Genomic DNA, 26268 nt, shown 5'->3' on the forward strand with positions numbered 1-26268 from the left:
AGGAACAAGGGGGAAATTCTGTGAATTTGTGACCCAAAACTTTATTGATTTTAACATAGATTGATTGACAGGGAAAAGACCCATTTCTGTAATGTATTTTCTGTAATGTATTACAATTTATAGCTGTTTCTTTTCCTACAGCCTAGTAATGAAACATTTCATTCATCTGTTCCCTCCCATTAAGTTCCAAAGGCAGGAATTCTCTTGGTTATTGCTAGTTCGGGCAAGCCTCTGTCAAGCTTTGTGGTTGTTCAGGGCAATTTTTGTGAAAAAGCATGCATAAAAAAAAAAAAAATGAATACATTACAGAACCGGTCTATTCAATATTCCTGCAAAACATCCACCTATGATGTCCACCAAATTTTACAAGTTTTTGTTCATTCCTTGATAGTTGAGTGGTATATTTGTAACGGAGTGTTTCTGTTCAATATTGGATGCGTCAGGGCTCAAGGTGTATTGATAGTCCATGTGTGGGTAAAAGACCAACTGTTTTTCTCCAATTTCAGTACCAGACTGAGCTGAAGGCTGAGCTGATGAAGATCAGTGTTGACATGGCAACCCTGTTGGTAGACAAGGGATGTGATCCTCATGCCATCACAGCTGGTGGAGAAAGTGTGGTAGACATCGCCATCAAGAAGGTATTCCACTCCTGTCTCCATAGATATTTGCTTTCAGTGCTTTATATATTTTAGCCTTAATTTATTGATACACTATGCCTTATCTAGAAATTCCCCTTATCTTCTATATCTATGTAGTGTCTGATCAATTTTAATACTTACTACAGGGCTTCACAATTTTGCCTTGTTGTTCTTGTTTGTTTGTGATTCAAAATTACATTTGCTTTGCTTTCATAGATTTGAATCGGTGCAAAGAGCACGCAAACAGATTGGATTTGTCGAGCAAGATACGACTGTTACGTCTTAATCATTGTTTTGCTGTTACATGCCAGGCTAGCTACAATGCAGACCTTGTGAAGTTTCTGCTGGATAAAGGAGTTCAGCTGACCAACTTCACCAATGCTGAGGAAGAAAACCTGCTCCATATCATGGCCAAGAAGTGTTTGAACTCCAATCAGTCTGTGCTCCTCAACATCATCGTGGAAAATGTAAGAAACTTCAGTATTCAAGCAACCCCATCTTTATCATGGTTTTTCTTTTGAAGGCATAATTTACCATTTGCAGATGAAACAAAAACCCAGCATTAGTGCTTCAAAATAGTTCCAAAATGTGAGTTACGGATTGAAACAACCAATGTAAAAATTTGAACCAGTGTAATTGATGTTAAGTATTGTCAAATATACAAAACGTGAACAATAGTTATAATAAGAATGTTTCCAGACTAAACCGTCTACAGTTACAGTTTAATGAGAAAAATACTGATATCTCCTTATATTTTAGGCTTTATTGCAAAAATGCTATATGGTAGGATATTTTGTGATACAACAGACCTACACATATGCATCAAAAGTGATATCTTAAACATTTTTTAAATCACTGCTCCCAAAGGTAAACAGGACCCTCAATACTGAAATGTTTCATTCAAAGTAGAGAAACAGGAAAAAAGGACTGATAACATACACCTGTTCTTGGCCAAATGCATAAGCTAATTGTAAGGCATAATGTCAACATAATATGTGTAGGTACACATAGATTTCTTTTCATTGTTACATATCATCGGTCTTCAGAGTAAGTGAATTATTTGAAGACTAATAACTGGTACCATACTGCTGTCACTTGGAGAAGAGCAACTATCATCACATGCGGTATATAATAACCAGCAAAACAAAAATATGATACTGTAATATCAGCTTGAATTTACTTTATCAAATATCACTGCTTTAAGATGGTGACATATATTGTTTTTGTGGCCGGTATACATGCAGCTTTTGCTCCTTTTGCTTCAATAGATATATTTCCTCTGAATTTTAGCAAATTTTAGAGACCAAGGCTTGTACTTCTAAAATTATCCCCACAGGGAAAGAAAGCCACTGCCAGGGATGAGGGCCTACCCAACAACACGGATGCTGCCACACCTCCAGACAAGAACAGCTTGGATCTGAAGCTTCTTGGCAAGAAGAGGGACAAGCGTGGTTTTACTCCCCTGCTTAGATGGACATCAGAGTACTCCACAGGAAGAATGGTAGGAGCTGTCATTTCCTCTTTCCTCTTCTCTTATAACATTGTACCGATTGGATTGGTACTGGTATGGAATATGACCCACCAGTTAGGGTATGCAGTCACATTTATGATGTCATCATTACCTGAATGTAGCACCAAGAAAGGAGCATATACATGTAGCAGTCATATTCTCTGTGGGTAAAAGCTTGTGTCTTTGATGGATGTGATCAGTTGTGATGTTGGTGGGACAGCAGACACAGATTCAAAATGTTTATTCCAGCTTGTAAATACACAATCTTGTGGCCGCAGCGTGTCCGTACTTGGCAGGGGGTTAAGTATATTGCTTGACTTTAGCACAAAAGGTGAGGGGAATCTTAGAAAATTTATAGTTGATTTCTCATTGAGCAAAGCACTTTCACCCTGTGTAAATATGATGAGGCAACGAGCCAGTGTTGAAACAGTGTGATAAGTATTCATATTTCATCACAATTTTTACAATGATTTTTGCATGCATTGTGTGAATTGTGTCCAGGCAATCTGAAGTGATCGTAGGTACTTTTCCGCTGTGTGTCATTCTCTTCTCAGATCCATTTTATATTGTTTCTTAACAGCCACATCACATTTGTTTCCTGTGTCTGTAAGGTGTAGCGTTACACCAACATATGATGCGACAGTATCATATGTATGTTCTCATTTTCTCCTTTGTTTTTTGTTTGTTTGTTTGTTTGTTTCTGTTAATAAAGTCAGAGGATTCAAGTGCGGCAGCAAGAGCATTTCTGCAGGTAAGTTTCAATGGTCTCTAATTCAAATATGATTCAGCATGATTGTCATATCGTTTTTGTTGTTATTGTTGTTGTTGTAGTCGTATTATCAAATCTGTAGACATGTACTTTGCAGATATCTGTGCATGTTCCCTTACAGATGGTAGGCTATCCCTATCTTATTCAAATATTTCTCATCTTTAGGTGATTTAAAGTTGTGTATCTTACTTGTGGAAAAATCTCGTCACCTGGGATTGAATGTAACAGCAGGATCTACTGAGAGACTTGTGTGCAGAAGTAGTGCAATCCTATGTCTGTGTGTATGTAATGAAAAGTAACTCTATCTATTATAAATACCAGTGGTAACCATTATGTATTATGTGGAAATCATTGTCGTTAGTGTAAATGTGCGTTGTTGTTGTTGTTGTTTTTTTTTTGGTGGGGGGGGGGTTGTATCTTTGATTGGGATTGTATCTTTGATTGAAAATTAACTCGTCATATGTATCTTCGATTGAAAATTAACTTGTCATGGCCTGTCTATGACAGTTTATATGCAAATATAATGACATCACAATAGTCCATTCATGATGATGATCTACTAATAACAACATAAATTTTTAAGCATCGAAGGGGAAAATGATGGGAAATGTGCCATTTATCGTAAGTTTAGCTGTAATTGATACATGTAGTTCTGATATCAATTTCAGCGTAAAGATAACGTGATGGTACTAGGGAGATATTTCAAAGTAGGGGATGTGGGTATATGTGTAATTGTGAAAATCCCTACCATGTGAGTGAGTCAATATCTCTTGTTGTTTTTTCTTTTTTTTCAGTGTCTGCTGGATGAAACAGACCCAGACATTGATGCGATGGTCAGGCCATCAGGGGAAAGTAAGAACAAGAAAAAACAAAAAGGGCTGAATCTTTCAACCCTCTACACATATTTTACCCTCATAAAACCGATCAATTCTTTGAATATATATTCCTTTCAAAATTGATACAGATTTTGCTGCACTCTTTCTGTCTTCATATATTTATCCCCAAAATCAGCTCCCATACTGAACATCAAAACACTGATTTAAGCTTTAATAATATGCATTCCTATGAAAAGTCTGTTGTTTATGTAAAGTTGTAATCAAAGATAGTGGTTTTGTATTATTGCAATCGTTCTGTAACAGTGTATGCCTTTATGATAAGAAAACATGAGTTTCATAAGCTGCTTTTCGTTGCATTCTTTTTAAAATTCCTGAACATTCTTCCAAGTATTGTTGTAAAATGCATTTAATAGTAAAATGTTCTTGGTAGCCATGTACATTACCCCACTTGTCAGTTTTTGGAAGAGCCATAATAATATTTTGGTCATTTCTCAGAAGTCACAATTGAGGTGTGCCTTTATGATGCATTTATCATGAAACATAGTATCATATGGCCATTTGATATCTTCATAATATGTAGAAAAAAAGAAAGAACACAGGTTGATATAGTAGCTTATGGATCTGAACAGTGCAGATGTAATTGAGTTTTAAAAAGTAGAAGAAAGCCTGAAATCTAAGATGTGTATGAACTCCTTTTGTTTCTAATTTTCCATCCTCATAACTCTTTCTCAATAGATCCAGATATGAGAACAGTGGTCCACATGCTGGTTTCAGGGAATGAGAGAGCAGGCAAAGTATCAGGGACAGAGACTCAATCGACCTTCCCTGCACTCCAGGCCATCCTGAAGCTGAAACCTGACCTCAACCTCCGGGGGCCAGGTGGCCGCAATCCACTACACATAGCCATCATGGCTGGCAAGCACAAGCTTGTCAAATACCTGGTGAGTTTTCCAGGCACATTGCTCCTGAGACTGAGAAGTTCCTTCAATCTAGTGGTCAGATCCTGCTTTTGTGTCCTTCTGGCCTATATGTCTCTGATATGACTAATACCAAAGGCATTTATTTGTCTGTTTGTTTGTTTGTTTGTTTGTTTGTTTGTTTGTTTGTTTGTTTTTAAGAGGTTGTCAGTTTGTCCCACATCTCGTTGCGATGTAAGAAAATCTGATGAATTTTGTGATACCTGGCCCAGGTGTGCTACGTGAGGTGGAGATAAACTAATTAGAGATTTTTCAGTCTGTGTATTGAGCTGCAGAATATTAACTTGAATACAAGGTTTTGTGCTTGTTGACAAAGTTTGTGATGAAAAGTGAGATATAGATATCTTAACAAGAGAGAGAAGTAGTTGTTAGCCAGTTCCCCCCCCCCCCCCCCCCCCTAACCCAAGCCATATCCTCTGCCAGGCTGTGATGTGGAGCCTTGGAGATTTCCAAGTTCACATCATTTGATTACTACACTTTCATTCAAGTTATAGCAAATGCTCTGATAGGAATGGAAGAATGCTTTGCCGTGCTGGCATGATACGCAGACATACAGTAGTGGATGCGGCAGAGTCTGATGATGAGATGTTTCTGTCTCCTCCCTACAGGTGGATGCTGGAGCTGACATCGCCCTTCCATCCTCTCACAAGGATGACCAGAGGGCCATGCCTCTTCTACTGGCCCTGAAGTAAGAGTCTAGCATGATGTAAACTCATGGCAGACTGGTGACAGTAGTTCTGATGATGATGATGATGATGATGATGATGATGATGATGATAATGACGATGATGTCGATGATGTCGATGATGACGATGACGATGGAGATGATGATAATGATGATGATGATGATGATGATGGACGATGATGATGATGATAATGATGATGATGGACGATGATGATGATGATGATTACAGTGATGATGTTGATGATGTTGATGGTGAAGAAGATGATATGATGATTATGAATTTACTGATATTGATTGTAATGGTGAGAATGATTTTCATGATCCCAATAGTGATAATCACCTTGATGATAGTATTCATTGCTGTAAGTGCAAAAATGACACCACTTCAGCAGTTGGTGGTCAAAACAGAATAGTTGGTTTCAAATAGAGATAGCAGTTATTTCAGTCTCATATTTTGTTGCTCGGGCAACATTCACTCCTGTCACTGAAGCACAAAGCATGATGCAAACAGCTGTTTAGTTGGCTCTACCTACAGGAAAATATTTGTGATTGCAGTGACTTCAGTCCACTGGATTTAAGCTGTGAATGTACTACTTCAACCTTTACGACACTTATCTGTGTCACATTGAGCTTTAAGAGTGTGAACATTAATTTCATCTCATTCCCCAATCTGCTATGTCTCTCTGCTGTTCAGGGAAAACATGTATGAACTACTGGACATCCTTCTCTCACCGGCTACAGTCAACACAGCCGTTGAGGGCAGCAGACTGACCCCACTTCACTATGTAGCCATGTCCACCTATGGTATGACATAGAATTGTCTCTCACCACTTGTACTTGCCCCTGTAGTAGTAATCACATGAGTATGCATCCTTCTAACACATGGAGATGTTTGGTTGCTTATAGAACTTGTAATTACTGAAATCCTGTATTGCTTTGTCCTGTAGGAATGAATTTGTCATGTACAAAAAATTAGAACATGGTCATGATATTGAGTTCTTGGCATTTACATGGGAAATTTGCTTTTTAGCCTTTGTTCTGATGTAAGAGTTATTGCTCTTTTAGACATTTCTGAAAATGCAGTAATCCTTAAAAAAAAAAAGGAAAAAAGAAAAAAAAAAACTGATATTGCAGTTACCTAGAGTATCATTCTTTTTTTTTTTTTATATAATTGTGTGTGTATGTGAGTGTTGAAAAAAGTGTTCCCAAATAGCTTAATGCTTCAGGAAGATTGTAACATTTTTACAGACATCCAGCTGTGTTGTACGATTCATCTTTTTTTTCTTTGACGTGATGATTTCTATTTACTAATGATACACATTTGTACATGCTGTCAGTGGTAGTTGTTGCCGCAGTGTAGATATATATGTGACCTTCAACCTGTCCGCTCAACTTTCCATCATGCACCATCAGTTGTTGGCCATCACACCCTCTGGCAAGCATGAATGTGTTTCTCTGAGCATGGTGCAGGAGACTGAAATGGCTACATTTGAGTCTCTTTTGAGTGTATCACTAGAGAACGAAAAGATGTTTCAGCTAATCAAACTTCTAATCAAACTCATCAAGATGAGTATGAAATGTCTTAAAGGTAGGGGATACCTTTTACAGACCTCCCAAAATGCAGCAAAACATTAGATATGAACCTCAGGGGACTTGCTTAGGCCACTGCTTAGAAATTTGGAAGTCAACAGTTATCTAAATTTTGAATAATGCACAAAGCTCAACTACTCAGTAGTTCTGTGTGTCAGCCACACTTATAAGCCTTTTTGTTGCATTCTTCTGTATTTGTGATCTATAAACACAAATCTAAAAGTACAAGAGCTGATGTGATAACATATAGAGTGTGTGGCAAGAATGTATATAGAAATGTTTGTAAGTGTTGATGAACTTTCTTCACAAAATATACATGATGGACACACATGTAGTACATGGGTCTGCAAAAGTAGCCTAGTAATGTACTGGAATTTACGGTGAGCCCCGAAAACAATTCAATTCAAAATCTAACGGTCAAAAAAATGTACTAAATGTTACCTTCCACTTTCAGTACTTTATGGGAGTTTCTAAAATGATACTCTCTTCAACATACCACTGTATTTATACAGCTCTTCATTTAAGGCGTGCGAATGGGATTCCCTACCTTTAAATCTTTTCACCGGTAGTTACGAGGTCAGTTTTTACACACCCCCTCCAATCAGGCTCCCCAACTCTAAGCATGGCCCAAGTGATTGAGAAGCTCCTCAAGAGTGGAGCTGACATCAGTGCCAAGGACAGCAAGGGGAGGACGCCTCTCCACTACGCCTGCCAGAAGTACATCGCTGACAAGGACCCCAGTCTGGACGTCATCGAACTCATGCTCGATCAAAGGGCCGACCTCTTTGCCGAAGACGAAGATGGACTGCTGCCTCTTCACTACCTCTTCATCAACATCAACAAGTAAGTATGGTGGGGGGGGGGGGGGGGTGGGGGGAGGAAAGATCTGTATGAGTAACAAAACTTATGGTGGAATGTTGTGTTTCACAGAGCATTCTTGAGATAAATCAAACTGTCAGGTCTGGTAGCAGCAGTGAGTAGAGTTGTTCTTAGTACCTATGAATTGGTCTTATACATATGGTTGATACAGAATGACTATTACTATTTTATTCACATTTGCTCTTCTCTATACAAACACAAGGGCTGCTAAATTCGAAAAGATGTAACGCGGAAAATTTTGAATGACCCAATTTAATGAGCACTAAAGAGAATAAAGTACTTTGTTGAGCTTGTAATGCTTCTGATGTAAGGCAAAGGCAAATAATGGTTTGAGTGGGATGTGTGCATCTTTCTGTGTCAGCTCGTTCTACACTACATGCTTTGTTTTTTGTTGTGTCCAGTGAGAATGACCGCCTGGCCATTGACCCCATAGAGGCGGTCAGCCTCCTGAAGGGTGCCATGAAGCAGAGGAAGATCAATAAACCTGACAACCTGGGTCGGACTCCGCTCCATCTAGCGGCCCACCGTGGGGCTATCATCTCCATCATGGACATCGCAGAGGTATGACCCTTGACCCCACCAATTGATAGCTTTCATTGGCAGACTTTAACAAAATTCTTACAGTTTCATGGTATTGGTATTTGGCAATTAGTGATCAGTATACGGCTCTTTCTTGAAATGGTGAGCCAAAGTAGAATAGGATAGGGAAGAAAATTGGATCCATTTGTACACTGTCTCCTAGATCTAGCTTTCTGCAAAAGAAAAGCCTAGGAAAGGGGCATACCCATATGTATTTTAAAGAATTCACAATATTTACCGTAACTGTTTGTAGTGTCTCAATCTTCTACTGTGATTCTATATTTTGAATATGATGCAACAGCAAAATGAAAATCCAATGCATTTTTACGTCGACTTTGATTGAGTGAAATCAAATAGAAGAGGGAAAATTTCAGCTCAATTGGACAATATTTTAGAAAGTTGTGGAATTTTAAAGTTTCACATGCTCACCCAGAACCCTTGTCTAATTCGTACAAAAAGTTGAACTTTTCTTCAATATGCCATATAGCCGTATCTTCGCAGGTAAACTCTGCTTCTCTTTCTTCGTTGGATTTTGTAATCATGAAATGTGTGACTGTTGAATGAGCACAGTTGAATGTCATATGTATTTGTTTATTTGTTTGTTTGTTTCATTCATCCAGTGCTACACAAATATTGACATCAAAGACTCTCTTGGAAACACTCCACTTGCCATGGCAGCCATGGGAGGCCACATCAGGTGAGATGGTAAAAGTTATATGGGTCTCGTGTGTGTCGTAAAAAATTCTATCAAAATGTATCTTTTTTACCAATTTTTGCATTTCATCTGTATTTTCCATTGTACTCATCAAATGATCAGCAAAAGATTACAAAGTTTCAAATGTGATCTGTTCTATTTATATTTAGATCTCAATGTAAATTTGATCAATTTTGAATTGTTTTGATTTGTAATATTGATAATGTGCTTGAACAGTAAAAAAGAGCAAAGATGTGTAAAGGCCTTGTTTTGTTTTCTCCCCATTCTGATTCCTTTGCAGTGTGGTGATCTTCTTCTTGCAGCGGCAAGCCAACATTTCAGTGAGTGTGACCAAACAGCTGATCACAGCGGCCAGGGCGGAGGAGTTGCGCAAGCAGCAGGAGGAGGAGCGGAGGAAGATGGAGCGGGTATGGCTGTGGAAGCCCCTCAGGAAGAAAGAGGTCCCACCCGTTGCCGAGAGGAGCGTGGAGTCACTCTTCCGTACGGTGGTGAGAAACAACTGGCAGGGAATCCTCTTCCTGCTCATGGACCGACTGGAGCCTTGCAACGTGCCCTACATCACCCCCATCAAGGTGAGCTGTCCAGTCCCAGCTCTCAAAAATGGACTTATGGGTCCACCACCTTGTAGTTTGCCCTGTGTGACTTGTAGAAGTCAGGCAGGCACATCATGCTATAAGAGTAAGAGGAATCAAGCATTTCCTAACTCATGGAGAATGTGGACATATTTTGGAATGTCTGGAGTTGTGATTTTTTGTTTTGCTTATGATTTGGACAGCATAAGGATATTTCTTTTTTGATTGATAAGTATACCTTAGTGCTCTGTCTTACATATATTCATATAAAATTTCATTTTGAGACAATAATATTGTCCTCAAGCCTATGTTTGAAACCTCATGATTGTTTAAAACCTCATGATTGTTCCAGAACTCAAGTTTCTTGTTTGTCGTTGTACTGTTTATACTTTATTTAAAAAATCAACAAGCGTACCACTTGTATGAACTTCAGGGCAAGGTTTCATTGCTTCTCCTTGTACATCAACCTATGAACCTCGCATACTAAATATAAAGTATTCTCTTTTGTGATCTGAACAGGCAGCGATAGAGGAGCACCGTTTGCAGCTGGTGCTGAACCTGATCTCCAAGGCACGTGAGAAACGTATCGATGCACCAGGGGCCAAGCAGCAGAACCTACTCCACATCTTAGCCCTGGAGTCTGAGGGTGTGCACTGCTCCAAGGTGAGGCCTCAGTGGCATACTCATAGACTTATAGCTCTCTGTCATTTCAAGATCATTCACATAGATGATAAGAATAGGTAGCTTCAGTCTAGTGTCTTTTTTCTTAAGATTTTGGAACAGTTCCCATTATGTTTCCTCCCTTCTGCAGACCTAACCATTCTGAATTTGGAGGAAAGAATCTGAATTTTGACCATTCTCAGCTCTTGTTTCAATCAGAATTTCCTATTTTTCATGATAATTTTACTACACACTCGTATGGGAACTGCTCTTTCTTTCCTACTTGGGAGCTAAATCATCCCTAATGTTTAGTCAGAAAGGTTGGGAGGTCTGCTTCTGTGTATACATTCATGTCCATTGAAAGAAGTTTGTGCAGATGTGACTAGATGAATAGGTGTCTGCAGGTGAAGTAAACATAACTCTGTTTGCTGAGATCCTCTGGTGGTCCTGCATATTTACTGAATATCTGCTGTCAAGACATCACTGAATGGATGAGATGACATCTGCAGGCATTGTTTCCACAAAATGTCTATTTTGACCCAGGGGTATCAATGGGTATGCAGCAATCGGGGGCTGATGGTAATGGCAGGGCCCTCCTCGAGAGGAGTGTCAACTTTGAAGAGGCTATCTAGGTTGAATTAGACACCATCTTTGTGATGTCATCATTTGCTGAATAAGAAGATGCCCACAGGCATAGCAGCATTGTTTCTGTGTGCTGTCACTTACAGACAGGATTGGCATTAACTTTCTACTCATGCTTTCACTGAAAACTTGTGGTTTGTTTTATTTTGTCTTGTTTGAATATCAGGTTGCACAAAGACTGTTGGCAAAGGAGGTTGGCTTGGGGAATGACCAGTTCAGGTGCACACCCCTTACCTATGCAGTCCTGGCTCAGAACATGGAACTGTGCAAACTGCTGTGGGGTAAGAAATCTAGACACATCCCGACTTAACAGTCTAACTTTGCAGGTCTTTCTGAATCATCCTTAGACATACTACAGTTGACATGGTAACCTCACCTCCTATGAATCAGACATCATCATCTTTGTTATTCCCATTGGCTAATGATATTTTCTTAATGACTGTATACACCGAATACTCTATGAGCTTTTATTTTCGTGATTTTGTTAGTCAGATGCTATCCAAAAATTTAACAGTACATGAAAAATATCATGCCTTATCCCATCATAATCCAATGTTCGTGCATACCTTCTACATTCATTGGTTACTGTACTCCATGGTCATGAATTTAATCATTGAAGAAGTTTTTGGGATGTCCAGATTCTTGAAAAATTTACTCACTATATATATGGCGTAGACAGTACACCAAAATGTATCACTCCGCATGTACTAGAAATAATACTGATTGCCACATTATGACTTTTAGTCCTTGTACTTTTCTTCTCAGTATTTGATTAACTGTAGAATATAGAATAGTTATCTGCAATAGTGTGGTTAAGTGGCATTGAGATTTTCTGTATTATGCACTCTGGCATTGTCCAATGTGAGTGAGAAATGGATAAGGGACACCAGCAGGGGCCCGTTTCATAAAACTTGTCATCAGTGACAACTGCCACATTTCTATGACAAATTTGCTCTCAGCCAATCAGATGCAAGGATTTTAGTAGCTTGTCACATCTATGACTACTTGTCACTGATGACAAGTTTTATGGAACATGCCCCTGGTTACTACCTTACATTCTACTGAATGAAAGTAACAAGTAACTTTCTACCCACTCTGAATTTCACCATATCTGGATTAATTCATGTAAAATATCAAGTTGTTGCTGTTTCCCAGTTTTGTGGTTAAAGTATTTTTTTTCTCTCCTTGCTTTTGCCAAATGCATATGTTGTATTGCATTGGGCAAAAATTTGTACTTTGATTTATGTGAGATGATGATACAGAAACTAGTAAATCAAATTGATTGAGGTTGATTTACACAAACTATCTACTGTGCAATTAAACAAGCATCACAACAAATGTGAACATGTTTGGAAGTCAAATGTGACAGTATTAAAAATAATCATGACTGACTTTCTTTTCAGATCACATGAAGCAGCAAGACGGTAGACAAATACTGACCAGTACTGATGCCAAAGGTCGTAACCTCTTGGCCACTGCCTTCTGGAGACGGCCAGAGTACAACGAGGAACTTGTGCGGTGGGTGATATGAAGGAGAAGTAGTGAAATTCTTTGCCAAAGTCAGTTAAAATAAGACAACACAACCTGAGGACAGTTTCAATACCAGTACTTTGTACGTGGTATATTTTGCAGCATTTTCGTATAATTTCAGAATTTTGTCATCAAGACATATTTCTGTCATCAAGACATATTTCTGTCATCAAGACACCAGTCCTTATTGTTTTCATGTTGCAGGGATTGTCATTGAGGAACATGTGTGGGATGTAAATATTGCAGTTGCTTGTATAAACTCTTATGAGTGCATCATTTGATGAAATAGTTGGTATCAGAGTTTGACACTGATGATTGAAATTGATTGATCATTGAGAAATAGAAACTGAACCCTCAATTATTTTCTATCTCTCTTTTAAAGACATTTGTTTTAGCTGCTCCAAAATTAAACATTCAATGTAAATTTCCTGTATCAAAAGTATTGTTTAGTGAAATTACCGTTCTTGGATTACGGTAACTCTAAAGTGTTTGCATAGATGTTACTGTAGTCATGTCAAGTGCAGATTTGTATGTACCACATTCATGTTGACAGACTTTCCTTCTCTCTCCCTACAGCTGGTTGCTTGAGATTGGTGCCTCCCTGAACGTCACAATCCCTCTCCCACTCTGGCCAGTAGAGGGCAGCGGAGCCCAGTCACTAGGGAACGACGAGCTGGAACAGTGGTACCACCATACCAATCACCCAGTGGGCAACATGTCACCCCTAGAGGCTGTGATCCGTGTGGGTTACTTCAAGCAGGTCCAGGATCTCTTGAAGCTCGGTGCAGATCCAAACTACCATGACAGGGACTCACTTCTGCCCCTCATGTTGGCTGTCAAAAAGGTTTGGTTTTATGACTTTGTCATGGCCTCAGCTGAAATCTGTTTCACATGTTCTACTATTATTTCACAAGTTCCATTACGTTTCAGTTTCTCTAAATGAAGAGGAAATTCTTACTTTTTTCATACACTGTTTTCATTGCACAAAAGAGATAAAGATATGCATTCAATATGCTATTTACTTTTAATCTGTCGACATTGATTGATATAAAAACCAACTAAACTCTCTTTGTTAAGTATCAAAGAAATACACGCATGTATTGCTGAAGATTTTCATTTTCACTGTTGACTTTTCGTTTGGCTATCTTACAATAAATCTGTAGTACAAGTGTTTGATATTGTCAAATATATTTATTTTTCTTTATTTTTTATCAATGACAGGGAGGATGTAAGAGGGTTGTGTGTCAGTCAATAACACTCATCAGTGAATTCTTCAGCTTAGTGCTGCTTGCCTACTTTTTACATCATTGACATCCTAGTCAGATTTATGACTGATGCAATGTTAATGGTGGAATTGTCCTGCATGTAATCAGACAGCAAGCTTAAGGGCCAAGTAATTCCAGTGGGAGCATCCAAGAATATGCACTCTGCTCTCAAGAGTTATGTGTCAGTGCGCACACAGAGCCCTCTCTCTTTCATTCTAAGGACCGCCTGATTCAAGTTTTAGACTAGGATAATGATTTTTTGTTTCTTTCTTTCATGTATCTGTAGAATGACACCTGTCTCGTGAAGCTCCTCCTCAACTATGACTACAACCCGGCGGATGATGGCAAGAAGGTAACACAGCCTGCCAAGCAGGGGAAAAAGGCCGCAACAGTCGGGATGTTTGGAGCATCATTGTGGGGATGTGAGTATCAGTGATCAGATGTGATGGTCTCTGTGAAGTGTCAAAGAGCATTTCATTGATGGATTCTGACATTTGTGGAAATGTCTGTCATTGGTTTACTTTATTTTCATAGATATTTCCTTTGCCGTCAACATAACTACCACTTTAAAGATCAGCCCAGGAGATATAATTTTACCTAATGTTGTTATTCATACAAGTTCAGGCATACTGAATGATAGGGATTTGTGATGATAAAGATAAAGTTATATCAATAATACTTCCCCTTTGTGGATGTGCAGTCTCTGTATCCGTGTTCTCTGCTACTTAATCACGAATGTTTGTTCATGGATGACTCATTGCAGCAAACTATCTAGGAAGGGATAGTGTGAGTGATTCCATCACAAGACCTTGGGTTTGGCAGCTGAATGTTAAAATGATGCTGGAATCAGGACCTGGAGGGTGTCTCATCAATGTTTGTCAGCACTGACAACTGTCAGTGCTGACAATTTCAGCAAAATCCTTGGTTTTGATTGGCTGAGATGCTCTGGTCACTTACACTGTTACTATGGTAATTCAAGTTGTCAGCGCTGACAAACGTTGATGAAACACCCCCCCCCCCCCCCCCCCCCCCCCCCCCCCCCCCGGACTTTAAATATGTCATTCACTTTCTGCATAAATAAGTTGTCAGCAGTGATGCGAGAGTTAACCTCATGCCTTAAAATCTTTACTTCAGCATTATCCACAGTCATGGAACAAAGAATTAATGTTTTCCCCCCTCTCTGATTTTTTTTCCCCTGTTGATGTACAGCTAAGAAGAGGGCTAGAGCAAATATCTTCAATGGTGGCGGTGACGATGACGAAGATGAAGATGAAGACGAGGATGAGGATGAGGATGAGGTCGATGAGGATGAGGAGCCTATGGAGGATGAGGAGGAAGAGGAGGAGGAGGAGGATGAAGCCATGGAGAATGAGGATGACAATGATGAGGATGCCATCGCTGAGAATGGAGAACAGGAGGAGGAGGATGAAGACAAGATGGATGATGAAGATGAGAGTGGGCAAGCTACCAAGGGAAAAGGCAAGAAGGGCAAAGGAGCCAAGAGTAAGTTTCCTCATTTCTTCTCTTTCCAAATCTTTGTTTCTCTCAAACATCATGTCTTCTGTACCTGGTGGTTTTATTTGGTGTATATGTTGTGTTTAGTCATTTACAAAAAGGAATTAGCAGTTTCAAGTCATCTGTCTTATGTTGCTCCCATAAAGCCATATCCTAGGTTTGCAATGTGTTTTATCACTCATAAAAGGAATTCCATAATGTACTCATTCAATTAATCTCAACCTGCATTACAGCATTGTCAGAAATCTACTGCTTTCCTCAGTTAGCAGAGGTTAGTTTTGACAAAAACTTCAGGGTCCCAAGGGTCAAACAGAGTAATACATATATCTGGAACTGAACTGCCATATCTTGCATCTGTAAATGGGGAGGAAAGGGGGGGGGGGGGAGGGATAGACCATGCTTGCTTCGTGCATGGGATGATAATTTACAGACGCAATCTTCCACATCGTCCTTGCACCCGTGCCTTTGCAGAAGATGAGAAGCCCGCGTTCCAGAAGACCAGCCCAGTCAACCTGAGTGCTACAGACTCCAAAGGGCGTACCGTCATCCACCACATGATGAGGACGACCGACTACGGCACGCACGAGAACGTGGAGCTACTGAACCTTCTCCACCACCTGGGGGCGCCGATCGAAGTGAAGGACTTGTCTGGGAAGACACCGCTGGACTATGCCCTTGAGAGTGGCTCACACACCATGGCAGAGGCCTTGCAGAGATTGCTAGGCCTCAAGAAGCCTCAGATGGTGAGTGTTCTGCTGTCCATAGATGATGTTTATCTGTTAAGAGCTATTAGGGGTGCTAATTCAAACTGACTTGGCACGGAAGAACCAATTTACGAAGTGTATATGCAGCATAAACCTGAGGCTAGGTATTTTCCAGTACCTCCCGAAGACCTGTAGACATTTTGATTAGATTTTATTTCTTTCCCACTGTTGATGTTTTGATCACACTGTCGTTGCCTTATTTGATATTTCTGTTATTGTACTTCTTCATCTTATGTAGTTGTCAATGGTATGTGTTTTTTAATCTTTCATTGACAGTAAACACTTTGCAACTTGCCAGCATACATAGGTCGCATGAAAATGCTTTTTATGCCTCCATTTTTAATGTTTGCAGGATTTTTTGACGAAGCGAAAGGGTCACATGAAGAAAGGAAACTTCCAAGATATTCAGAGATGTAGAGTTGTCTTTGAGTACATCACATAAAGAATGACATAATATATAACTGTCATGGTAGTTGTTGAAAGAGAACAAGCAAATTGGCTCGAGGAGGTTACTCACGATAAAGAACGATTCACTTAATTATGTTAGCCATTTTGCATTTGACAACTGCAGAAAATGCCTGCGCCTCCCCTGAGGAGCCCATGGAGTGACGGGTGTGACTGGACGGGAGAGCCCAGCATTGACTACCAGGCAGACTCGCAGGCCCTGCTGGACAAGGTTAAACAGGAGAGCCAGAAGGAGTTGACCGAGCTGCCCAAGTATCCCAAGCCTCGTGTTGACTCAGCTGCAGAGCTGAAGGAGGCAGGGTGAGTGTCAGACCTGATGGGGAGGAGCTGGGAGGGATGGAGGGGTAGGGGTGGGGTGGAGTTGATGGGGAATAGATGTTTGCTCACTTTGTTCATTGTCAATCCAATAGAGGACATCAATTAAGAGAGCACTGGAGTTGATGCAGTTGGCACATTATCAAACGCACTGTTGTAGTCATCACTGTTTCATCAGTATATTTTCATCTGGTGTACAATTAAGTAAGAAAAAGTCCATCTTCCAATATATTCCTTTATTCCTCAAACTTTCCTCTTTCATAACATCATTCCTCTTTCCTAATATCGTCGTGATTTCTTATACATTTTCATGTCTAAATGGGTTTATGGTTTGATTTTGTGTTAACGAAAAGTAGAGGCAAACATACCTTTACAGGATTCTGTGGAAGAAGTAAGGAACTAGATAATTTCATTCACAGGAGACAGTGAAAGCCATGTTATTTTGTTGTTTGTTGGCTTTGTTATATGCGTGTGTATGTATTTATGCACATTGTATGCATATATTCCCATCAATATAGCAAACATGTTGTGTTTGTTTGTTGAAGATTTTTTTTTTTTCACAAGTTATAACTTGTAGGAGAATGTTGCTCAAATCTGTTTTTATGTTTGTTTCCCTCCTCATTGGCTTGCAGTGAGGTGTTGATGGACACAGAACAAGACATTCCCTACGACATCCTGATGACCAAAGTGGACGTCAGGTACGGCGTCTTCGGCATGAACAACTTCTACAAGATGCAGGTCAGTTTCTGTGGCTCGTCTGTTAGAGGAGACCTCCGGATGATTTTCAGACTCTTACATTTGAACAACTATAAATTAGTTATGCTGGGTACAGCATTGCAGAATTTTTAGTGATTGGGATGAGGAATAAGAATGTTTTTAAAATTCATAACAAGTTGCAATGAGCAAGGATGATGATATGGCAGACTCACCATAAGAATGCATGAGTTGGGGCTCAAGGAAGCAGAACAAAAGAAGAAGGCGTGCATAGATTATACACAGGTGTACTGTACTTGTTAAGCAAGTGGTATTGTAGTGGAATTATACCGCTACATTTCTGAAATATGTGAGCCTTCTATGTCATAATCATTGTTCAGTGTATTTTGGTTTCTGGTTTTTCAAGTATGGTTTCTCTGCTCAAAGACCACAATAAATTTAGCAAATCTATACATGGAACTGTTGATTTTTGTACTACATGATGTGACATTATGAAAATCGTCTGGAATGCCCCTTTAAGCCTGTGGTCACAACCTCATTCATGTTGTGTAGATGAGGAAAGCCACTCTAAAATGTTAAAACCCAAATGGTCCAATTTCACACTGATCCTGGATTATACCATGTTTTACTGCATTAATGTTAGTGTCACATTGTTTACTCCAGCACACGTACTGAACATTTGTTGACACATAGATTTGCGTTGTGCATCTGTTTTGCTTGTGTCAGTCCATGGATTAAATTAAATGAATGGATTTGATTTCAACTGCCTTTGTGGATTGAGGCCAGCATTTCTATAACAACTGAAAAGCATTGTTATGGGGGATCAGGGAATACATCAGGGGTGAAGGATACCAGTGGCTAAAATGTGACCAGAAGTTTAAAGTAATAAAAAGTTTAAGCAAATTATAGACTGTGATAGCTTTGATGAAAACGCATTGAACACATTATGATATGTTATCACCAATTTTAAATGATATCATGGATTACATATCACAACCCATGATGGGTTGGTGTGCAATTGAAAGGAAGAATAAAAACTAAGTTCTGATGATCAGTCAATGGGATACATATTTTCGTAAAAGATGAGTAAATATTTTGCAATATAAGTTGCTTGTACCCTTGTATATGTCTATAGGGTTACTTTCCTATTACTTTTAAGAAAAAGGAAAAAAGAGGATCTTCAAGGACAAGCATGCATGGTTGTCACAGATGTATTTTTCCTATAGGACATGATGTATCATCATTCTTCTCTCTTTAAGATTGTGTTTTCCAAGACCAAAGACCTGTACATCTTGATAACAAGATGGGGACGGATCGGACACCAAGGTCAGTTCCAGCGCACCCCTCTCCCCTCCAGGGAAGGTGCCATCGCTGAATTCTGCAAAATCTTCAAGGCAAAGAGCGGCAACCAATGGTCTAATGTCAAGGAGTGAGTAGATTGACCTCTTTACTCAGATTAGATTTTCATTTCAACCATATAGTTTGGTTTCATCCCAAGAAGGGTGTGTAAGCATGTGTTTTTGCTTTTGATGGGCATTATCATGTCTCCATATCTAGAGTGCATGGAGGCATTCAAAGGGGTCATCTGTTATACCACTCCATTTGATGTAAGAAGGAAGAATTCAATTCAAAATCGACTCGATGCCAAAATGGAATATGAGATATTATACAACACCTCAGAATGATGTCGAATTGTGATTGGCCAAGAACATGTCACATGACATTCAATAGAAAATACCTATCAAACTCATTTAGAGTGACAGCCATACAATAGGCCCCTGGTATGGGCCTATTGCACGGCTCGAAGGTACTATAGCACGGCTTCGCGGGGGGCTACTAATGCATGGCCGCTCACAGAGTCCTGTGGCTCACACTAGCAAAGCGCCAGCAAACTACGTGCTGGCCGGCTGCGCTGCGCTGCCGGTAAGTCTCACAGACCAGGCGCGGGGCGGAGTACTGCAACAACGTTAACGTGTACGCGCAGCTACTTTACCTAGCTAGTTGCATGTATTGCGGCCTTTATACCTACTGCTGTGTTTTTACTTTTGACTCTGATTTGCTACGTGGACCACAGTGATCCCAAAATCAAGACTTCATTTCAAGTTGAGAAACCGTAATTTGATTATTTTTCTGTGTTTTTATACAAAATCATTTTCGGAAATAGACAAAGCTACTAGATCTACCGACATCTCAGATCGGCCTAACAGTCAGGCCTAACTCGATCTAACGTAGTGTAGAGTGGGTATAGACCCTGCGGAGTTTGTGATTCCTGTGACTGTGTGGTCGAATCATGACGAGTGTTTGAAAGCAGTACACAGGGTGGTTTACAATTCTCGGCCTAATTGTTAATACATTTATTTTTGGGCCTTCCTGAGTTGGCGGTCACTAATTTAGTACTGTGATTGTGGACAAGGTGTTGTATAAAACGAATAATTTATGATTTTGTTCGTGCATTGGGGCACGTAATACCGCACTCGGCGCGAGATTCGCCACTGGTCTATTCAACGCGGCGCTACGCGCCTTGTTGAATAGACCAGTGGCTTATCTTGCGCCTCGTGCGATATTCGTGCCCTATGCACTCACAACTCATAAATTATTCGTATACTAGTACACTGATTTCAATCTTCTTCTTTTTTCGCTGCAGTGAACAAATGTCAGAGGTCAGAATTTCAGGTCAAATTTAAAAGTTTGTTGTTTTCACAAACTATCACAGCTTGTATAACTCAAGGAGTTTGTGGTATTAGTTTTTAGATCATTGTGCAGGGCTGTAGCATGACAGATCAATTCTTTGATCAATTTTTATGCCTCTGCCAACGAAGTGGCCGGAGGCATTATGTTTTCGGGTTGTCCGTCCGTCCGTACGTACGTCCGTCCCGTTTCGTTTTTGTCGATATCTCAAGAACCGTGTGGTGGTTTTACATCAAACTTGGTATGAGGGTATATCCTGGGGGATAATACTTTGTTTGGATTTTAGGGTCATGGGGTCAAAGGTCACAGGTTATTTTGAGAAAAAAAAGGTTGAAAATTCATGTTTTTCTCCATATCTCGCAAATGGTTCAAGGTATCTTCATGGAACTTAGTATATATGCTTGTTCCAATGGGCAGTGATTATCTAGGGAAGTTGGGGGTCATGGTTCAAAGGTCAGGGGTCAAAGGTCAAGGTTAACTCCTCAAAATATCACTACTTTCCTTATGTTTATGCAATGCCTGAAGGTTTTTTTTTTAAAACTTGGTGTATACATGTATTACCCAATATATATTCTGTGGGAAGTTTCTTGCCAAAAGGTCAAATGTCAAAAGGTCAGAGGTCAAGTGAAAGTGATGAATTGCACTTTTTCCTCCATATCTCAAAAGTAACTCAAGGTATCATCATGAAACTTACATATTTATGCATGTTCAACCTAACAGTGATTCTCTTTGGAACTGTGAGGTCAAAGGTCAAAGGCCAGGTTTAGATAATGCTATTTTCCCATTTGATATTGAAATTATACTTTTTCTCAATACCTTGAAAATTACTCAATGCTTAAACTTATAAAAGGGTCAAAAGTCAAGTAAAAATCATCAGTTTCCCAAATACCTGCACTCTGACATTTTAGTCATTCATCCAATTGAACCTAGTTCTAGGAAAGTGAACATTCAGCACATTTGTGTCAAACCTGTCATTTTAATATTTTGCCAATTGTGTGAAACTGTCATCACACATTGTCAAGACATTGTACTATAGACCTATTAGGAGAACCATGCATTATGGCAGAGGCATATCAGTCGCCGTAGCGATATGTCTAGTTGTGTTATATTTTTATACTGTTTGATGATAATTGATGTCTACTGTGACAGTTCATTCTACCAGCACCTGAGGCATCAGTATTTGATAGAATATGAACCTATTAAGTAGCCACTAGCATTATGAATAATATTATCATTAGCATTGATTCCTGTGGGTTTTTTTTTTTTGTGTTTTTGTCTTCATTCATCAGGTTCAAGAGGTTTCCAGGCAAGTACAATCTGGTGAAGACAGACCCGTACTTTGACCGCCGCACCGTGAAGAGAGTCCAGTTTGACTTCAAGTTCGATAAGCCGTCCAAACTCTCTGCTGGAACTCAGGAACTACTGAAATTACTGGTATGTCTGGGCTCTTTCCTCCCATTGTTGGGTATCAGAAATAATTCCTGTGTATTGGGGGATTGTATCATGGTAGATATCATTTTATCAAATCAAATCAAAATGAGATTAGTACAGGATTTTTGAGTTACAGTCCTGAGGTCCATTTCATGAAGTCATCACATAAAAGTCTTTACATAAATCTCAGAATGGCCAAAGTCGTTCATATGTACAAGTTTTTAGCTGGGGGAGACTTTCAAATCCATTTCATGAAGTCTCTCACATTTGTGTCTTGTGAGCAAAAAGTCTCTCATAAGAATTTCATGAAATGGACCCCAGGATGTACAAGAGTCTCCAGGGCATTACATATCATGTGACCTGTAGTGTTGATATGTTATGCATGAATGCAGAAGGACATACAAGAAATAAGAAATAGTTTTATTATTTTCTTTCCTCCCTTTACATTGCTTCATTTTTCTTTTTTCTACAAGGAAAAGATTTGTGAGAAAATCAAATATACTACCAAAGACTGCTCTTGTAGCCTGTGCTTTTATCTGTCTTTATGCAATGGTCAAGAACGTCCAGAATTGCAGCATATGATAGAATCTTTGTTTCAGACAGTGTTTAATACCATCACTTGTCCTTTCAGAAATTCCATACATAATTTCTTTTTTCTTACACAGACTAGGAATGAATTGTCAAATATTGTATTTTTCAACAAGGCTTAACCCTAAAAAGACTGGGCTATTTCGGTAGCTCGAAAGACTGGGGGGGGGGCTCCCCTTAAGATCTCGGCCGTTGATCGCGCGATCGCCGCGGAACTTTGCACAATGGTAGTGTGCGATGTAATCTACAAGATCGTGTTTTTAAATTTTCCAAAATAATCTTCTTTTATTTTATTTCGATTAATTATGATAATTTATGCGAGAAATCAGAATCTTTCATCTAAATCAGTAAATAAAGCTCCAAAAGTGCTCATTTTTGGTATAATTATTCTTTGTGGCATTCTTAGCAAATGTGCTTCAAAAAAAATTCGGTATCAGAATTAATTTCTTATTTATTTTATTGTTTCATGAATTTCTTATGTATTTCATTGTTTTTTTGACCTTTTGTTTTTGTTGTTTTTTGTAACAAAATATGTCACAGACACTTTTTGAAGCATAATACTCCGAAAACAAACTAATTTTAGCCATTGAGAGTAAAAATAAGCATATTTATATGAACCATGTGAAAAAACTCAATTTGCATTGACTTTGTACACAAAATCACATTTTTTAGCCATTTTTGGCCTCACGTGCATGTACAAAAAGTAATGTAACTTCAGAACCGTACCCCCAGGCGTCACAAATTTGGTGTCAAAATGTGCGGGAAACTCAAAAGAAAAAAGTCATGGATCATCGCGGTGAGAGCATTGTGTGTTGCAGAGTAATCATGCGAAATGTCGAGGGGGGGGGGGGGGGCCTCTGAGGCCCCCCCCCCCCCCCCCCCCCAGTGCAGTTAGGGTTAATATCACCTCTGAGTGATATAAAGTAGCTGATGATCCAATCATGTTCGATTATACTGGCAGATATTACATGTATATTCATGAATGTGGACAATGGATGCCAACTTATGCTCATCACGCCAGCAGATATCAAAATCTCATTTCCTGTGACAGCAATCTCAGAGCGTCATGTGACTTGTTCTCTCCCGCAGACCTCAGAAAGCATGCTGAAGAATGCAATGGTGAGATGTGGGGCATCACAGAGGCTTCTACCCTTTGGACACATTCAAAAGAGCGTCTTAACAGAGGCACGAGGTGTCTTACAAGAGATCAAGTGAGTGGGACTGATATCAATACTTTCGCATTTTAGCACTGCAAATGCCGTTCAGCAATGATTTGTATTACTGTAATGTTGCAAGAAATTGTTTGAAAATGTTGATTTGCTAGTCAATGACAAAGGTCCTTTTACCCTTTGTATGTACTATCTTGTTATATGTACTGTTAATTTAAAAAGACAAATATATTGGGGGTTTTTTCTTCCAATTCTGTGCAGAATCTCCTTGGAATATACTTACTCAATGAGTATAAACAGTCATTAAAAGATAATGAACCAAATCCTATAAATCAAGTGCAGTGTATCACAATTACATTCATCATCTCAAAAGCAATTTACAGTAGTTTATATGCATAGATTTGAGATGTTAGGCTTACATGACATTGTTTTCATGGTATTCTGTTGTTCTGTTTGATTGATCAGAGCCATCCTAAAGGAACTGGATAAGCAAGACTTGACGGCAGACAAGAAACAAGAACTGCATGATAAGGTATGAAAGTTGACCATTCTCTTACATCTGGCAATTACTGATGAAAGAAACCTTGCTTGTAATACTACCATTGCTATGTATCATGTAAATTCCCGTTTTGACAAACCTAAAGATATTGCATTGTCTAAAGCATCAGGCAGCGAGCTCTATTTATGTGACAGATCTCCGTTTCATTTTCTCTTTTAATAATGGTCAGAACTCTCTCATTGCATGGAGTGAAACCCCTTCTTCCTTTTTTTTTGTTGATATTCTCTATGAGATGCATCATCTTCATGTCCCTTTAGTCTTTGCCTTGTGCACAGAAATCAGTGGGAAGGATGGGGTAGCAATTAATGCTGACCATGCTACTTGAAAAAAAAAGAAGACTTGTACTGTACAGTCACTTATTAAGAATTAAAAAGCTTTGATGGAAAAGCTTTACTTTACCCTAGCTGTCTTGTCTCCATGCCACATACAGGCAGCATTTGGCTAGACATGTCATACTCGTAGGTGTTAACCCCATCTTGCTGTTTGTTTGTTTTCTCTTCCTAATACCATTCCACTGGACCAAACACAGAGAACAGACCTTAGCTCTGAATTCTACTTGCTGGTCCCCAATGATGACTTCTCCTACCAGTCTATGGATCCGTTTCAAGCCGTTCACCAGGTGGACGAAGCCATGCAGAAGCTGTCTGATATGGATGACCTGGAGTTTGTCGGCAAGCTGATGGTTGGGGCGCAGCACAGAGTTACAGGTAGGGCGCCCTCTTAAGGTCTAGTTGTTTTCTTGTAAAGGGGAAATTTCCCCCCATTAACCCTAAAAAGGCCGGGGGGGGGGTTGAATCACCCCCCCCCCCCCCTCGACATTTTTCGCGACTACTCCGCCGCACAAAATTTTTTGATCGTGCCGTTCGCTGACTTTTTACTTTCAGGTCTCGCACATCTTTTGACACCATTTTCGCGAAAATCGTGCATACCATTACGATGCTGCATAACGTTTTATACATGCCTGTCAGACCGAAAATGGCTCAAAAACATGATTTTGTATATAAAGTCTATGCAAATGGAGTTTTCTCTTCTTATTCATAAAGATATGATTATTTTCACTTTCATAGGCTGAAACTAATTAATTTTAGCATAATTATGCTTGAAATAGGTTCTGTCATAAATTTTGCGAAAAAAAATGATAAAACAAAAGGTCGAAAAAACAATGAAATACATAAGAAATTCATAAAACAATAAAATACATAAGAAATTGATTTTGATACCAATTTTTTTAAAAATACATTGTTAGGAATGCTACAAAGAATGTTTTCACCAAAAATTAGGATTCTAGGAGCTTTAATTTCTGATTTAGAGCAAAATGTATTATTTTATGCATATATTAGCATAATTAATTATTATGAGGAAAATTTCCATTTCTTTTTGTATAGCTTGGTAGATTACACCACAGGTAATGCACGTGCCAAATTTCATGGCGATTGCGCGATCAATGGCCAAGATCTCGGGGGGGGGGGGGGGGGGGGGGGGTTGAATCAACCCCTCCCCGGCCACAGAACACCCAAAAAAGCCCGGCCTGGTTAGGGTTAAGGACGATCTCGGTTCTCACAAGCAGTAACAATGTGAAGTAAAAGAAATGTGAGACAGAGATATGACCCTATAAGTAGCAGTCATCTAATGCTGTTTTCTGTGCACACCAGTAACTGGCTGTCAAGGTCATGTGACTGGGCAGTCACTCAAATGTTCCATGACTTTCTCATGAAAATAATTGCTGACATTGCCCGTGCATGCTAGTTTGTGACCAAAAACCACTACCCATGCTTGTTTCATGCACAGCCACATTGTTTGACACAGGAGCAATTATTTTGTGATCCTGTAATGTTGAGCCACACGTCGGCAGATGATTACAAATTCATGTTCTGTTCTTTGAGATGACAATGAATTTACTGTGCATCAATAGGAATGATGTCCTTCAGATAAGAGATGACAGTGTGCACCAGTCCATCAGATTCACTTTTTTTTTTCTCTCTCTCTATTGGACTCAAAGAGCTACTGCACTACTGGCTGCTTCAGCATAACTTTAAAGTTTAGGTTGTAATGTACAAGCTGTAGGACAAATTGCTTACCAGCGATTCTTGTTTCTGTCCTAGATGTCAACCCTCTGGATTACGTGTACCGGTGTCTGGACTGTGACATAGAGCCCATGTCAGAGGATGATGAAGAATCTCAGCTCATTCTCAAGCACATTCACAACACGAGTG

The 26268-nt window shown here is 39.4% G+C and overlaps 1 protein-coding gene across 1 annotated transcript in view; it reads left to right on the forward strand.

Moving 5' to 3' along the window:
• Window positions 1-26268, forward strand: part of LOC139710511 (poly [ADP-ribose] polymerase tankyrase-like) — a 58214-nt gene that overhangs the window by 26095 nt on the left and 5851 nt on the right. The window contains exons 21-47 of the mRNA XM_071622443.1: window positions 507-638; window positions 950-1105; window positions 1975-2139; window positions 2861-2899; window positions 3712-3769; window positions 4489-4694; window positions 5339-5418; window positions 6110-6219; window positions 7611-7848; window positions 8286-8445; window positions 9084-9160; window positions 9459-9750; window positions 10270-10413; window positions 11219-11333; window positions 12456-12570; window positions 13159-13426; window positions 14134-14269; window positions 15057-15350; window positions 15837-16105; window positions 16698-16891; window positions 17539-17644; window positions 18880-19049; window positions 21598-21742; window positions 23417-23538; window positions 23962-24028; window positions 24585-24762; window positions 26158-26265. Of these exons, the coding sequence (XP_071478544.1) occupies window positions 507-638; window positions 950-1105; window positions 1975-2139; window positions 2861-2899; window positions 3712-3769; window positions 4489-4694; window positions 5339-5418; window positions 6110-6219; window positions 7611-7848; window positions 8286-8445; window positions 9084-9160; window positions 9459-9750; window positions 10270-10413; window positions 11219-11333; window positions 12456-12570; window positions 13159-13426; window positions 14134-14269; window positions 15057-15350; window positions 15837-16105; window positions 16698-16891; window positions 17539-17644; window positions 18880-19049; window positions 21598-21742; window positions 23417-23538; window positions 23962-24028; window positions 24585-24762; window positions 26158-26265 (4144 nt within the window). The remainder of the gene's footprint in view (window positions 1-506; window positions 639-949; window positions 1106-1974; window positions 2140-2860; window positions 2900-3711; window positions 3770-4488; window positions 4695-5338; window positions 5419-6109; window positions 6220-7610; window positions 7849-8285; window positions 8446-9083; window positions 9161-9458; window positions 9751-10269; window positions 10414-11218; window positions 11334-12455; window positions 12571-13158; window positions 13427-14133; window positions 14270-15056; window positions 15351-15836; window positions 16106-16697; window positions 16892-17538; window positions 17645-18879; window positions 19050-21597; window positions 21743-23416; window positions 23539-23961; window positions 24029-24584; window positions 24763-26157; window positions 26266-26268) is intronic.

The sequence above is a fragment of the Diadema antillarum genome, unplaced genomic scaffold (assembly GCF_040938485.1).
Source record: "Diadema antillarum isolate AM-2024a unplaced genomic scaffold, OU_Dant_1.0 seq00001536_RagTag, whole genome shotgun sequence".
NCBI lineage: Eukaryota > Metazoa > Echinodermata > Echinoidea > Diadematoida > Diadematidae > Diadema > Diadema antillarum.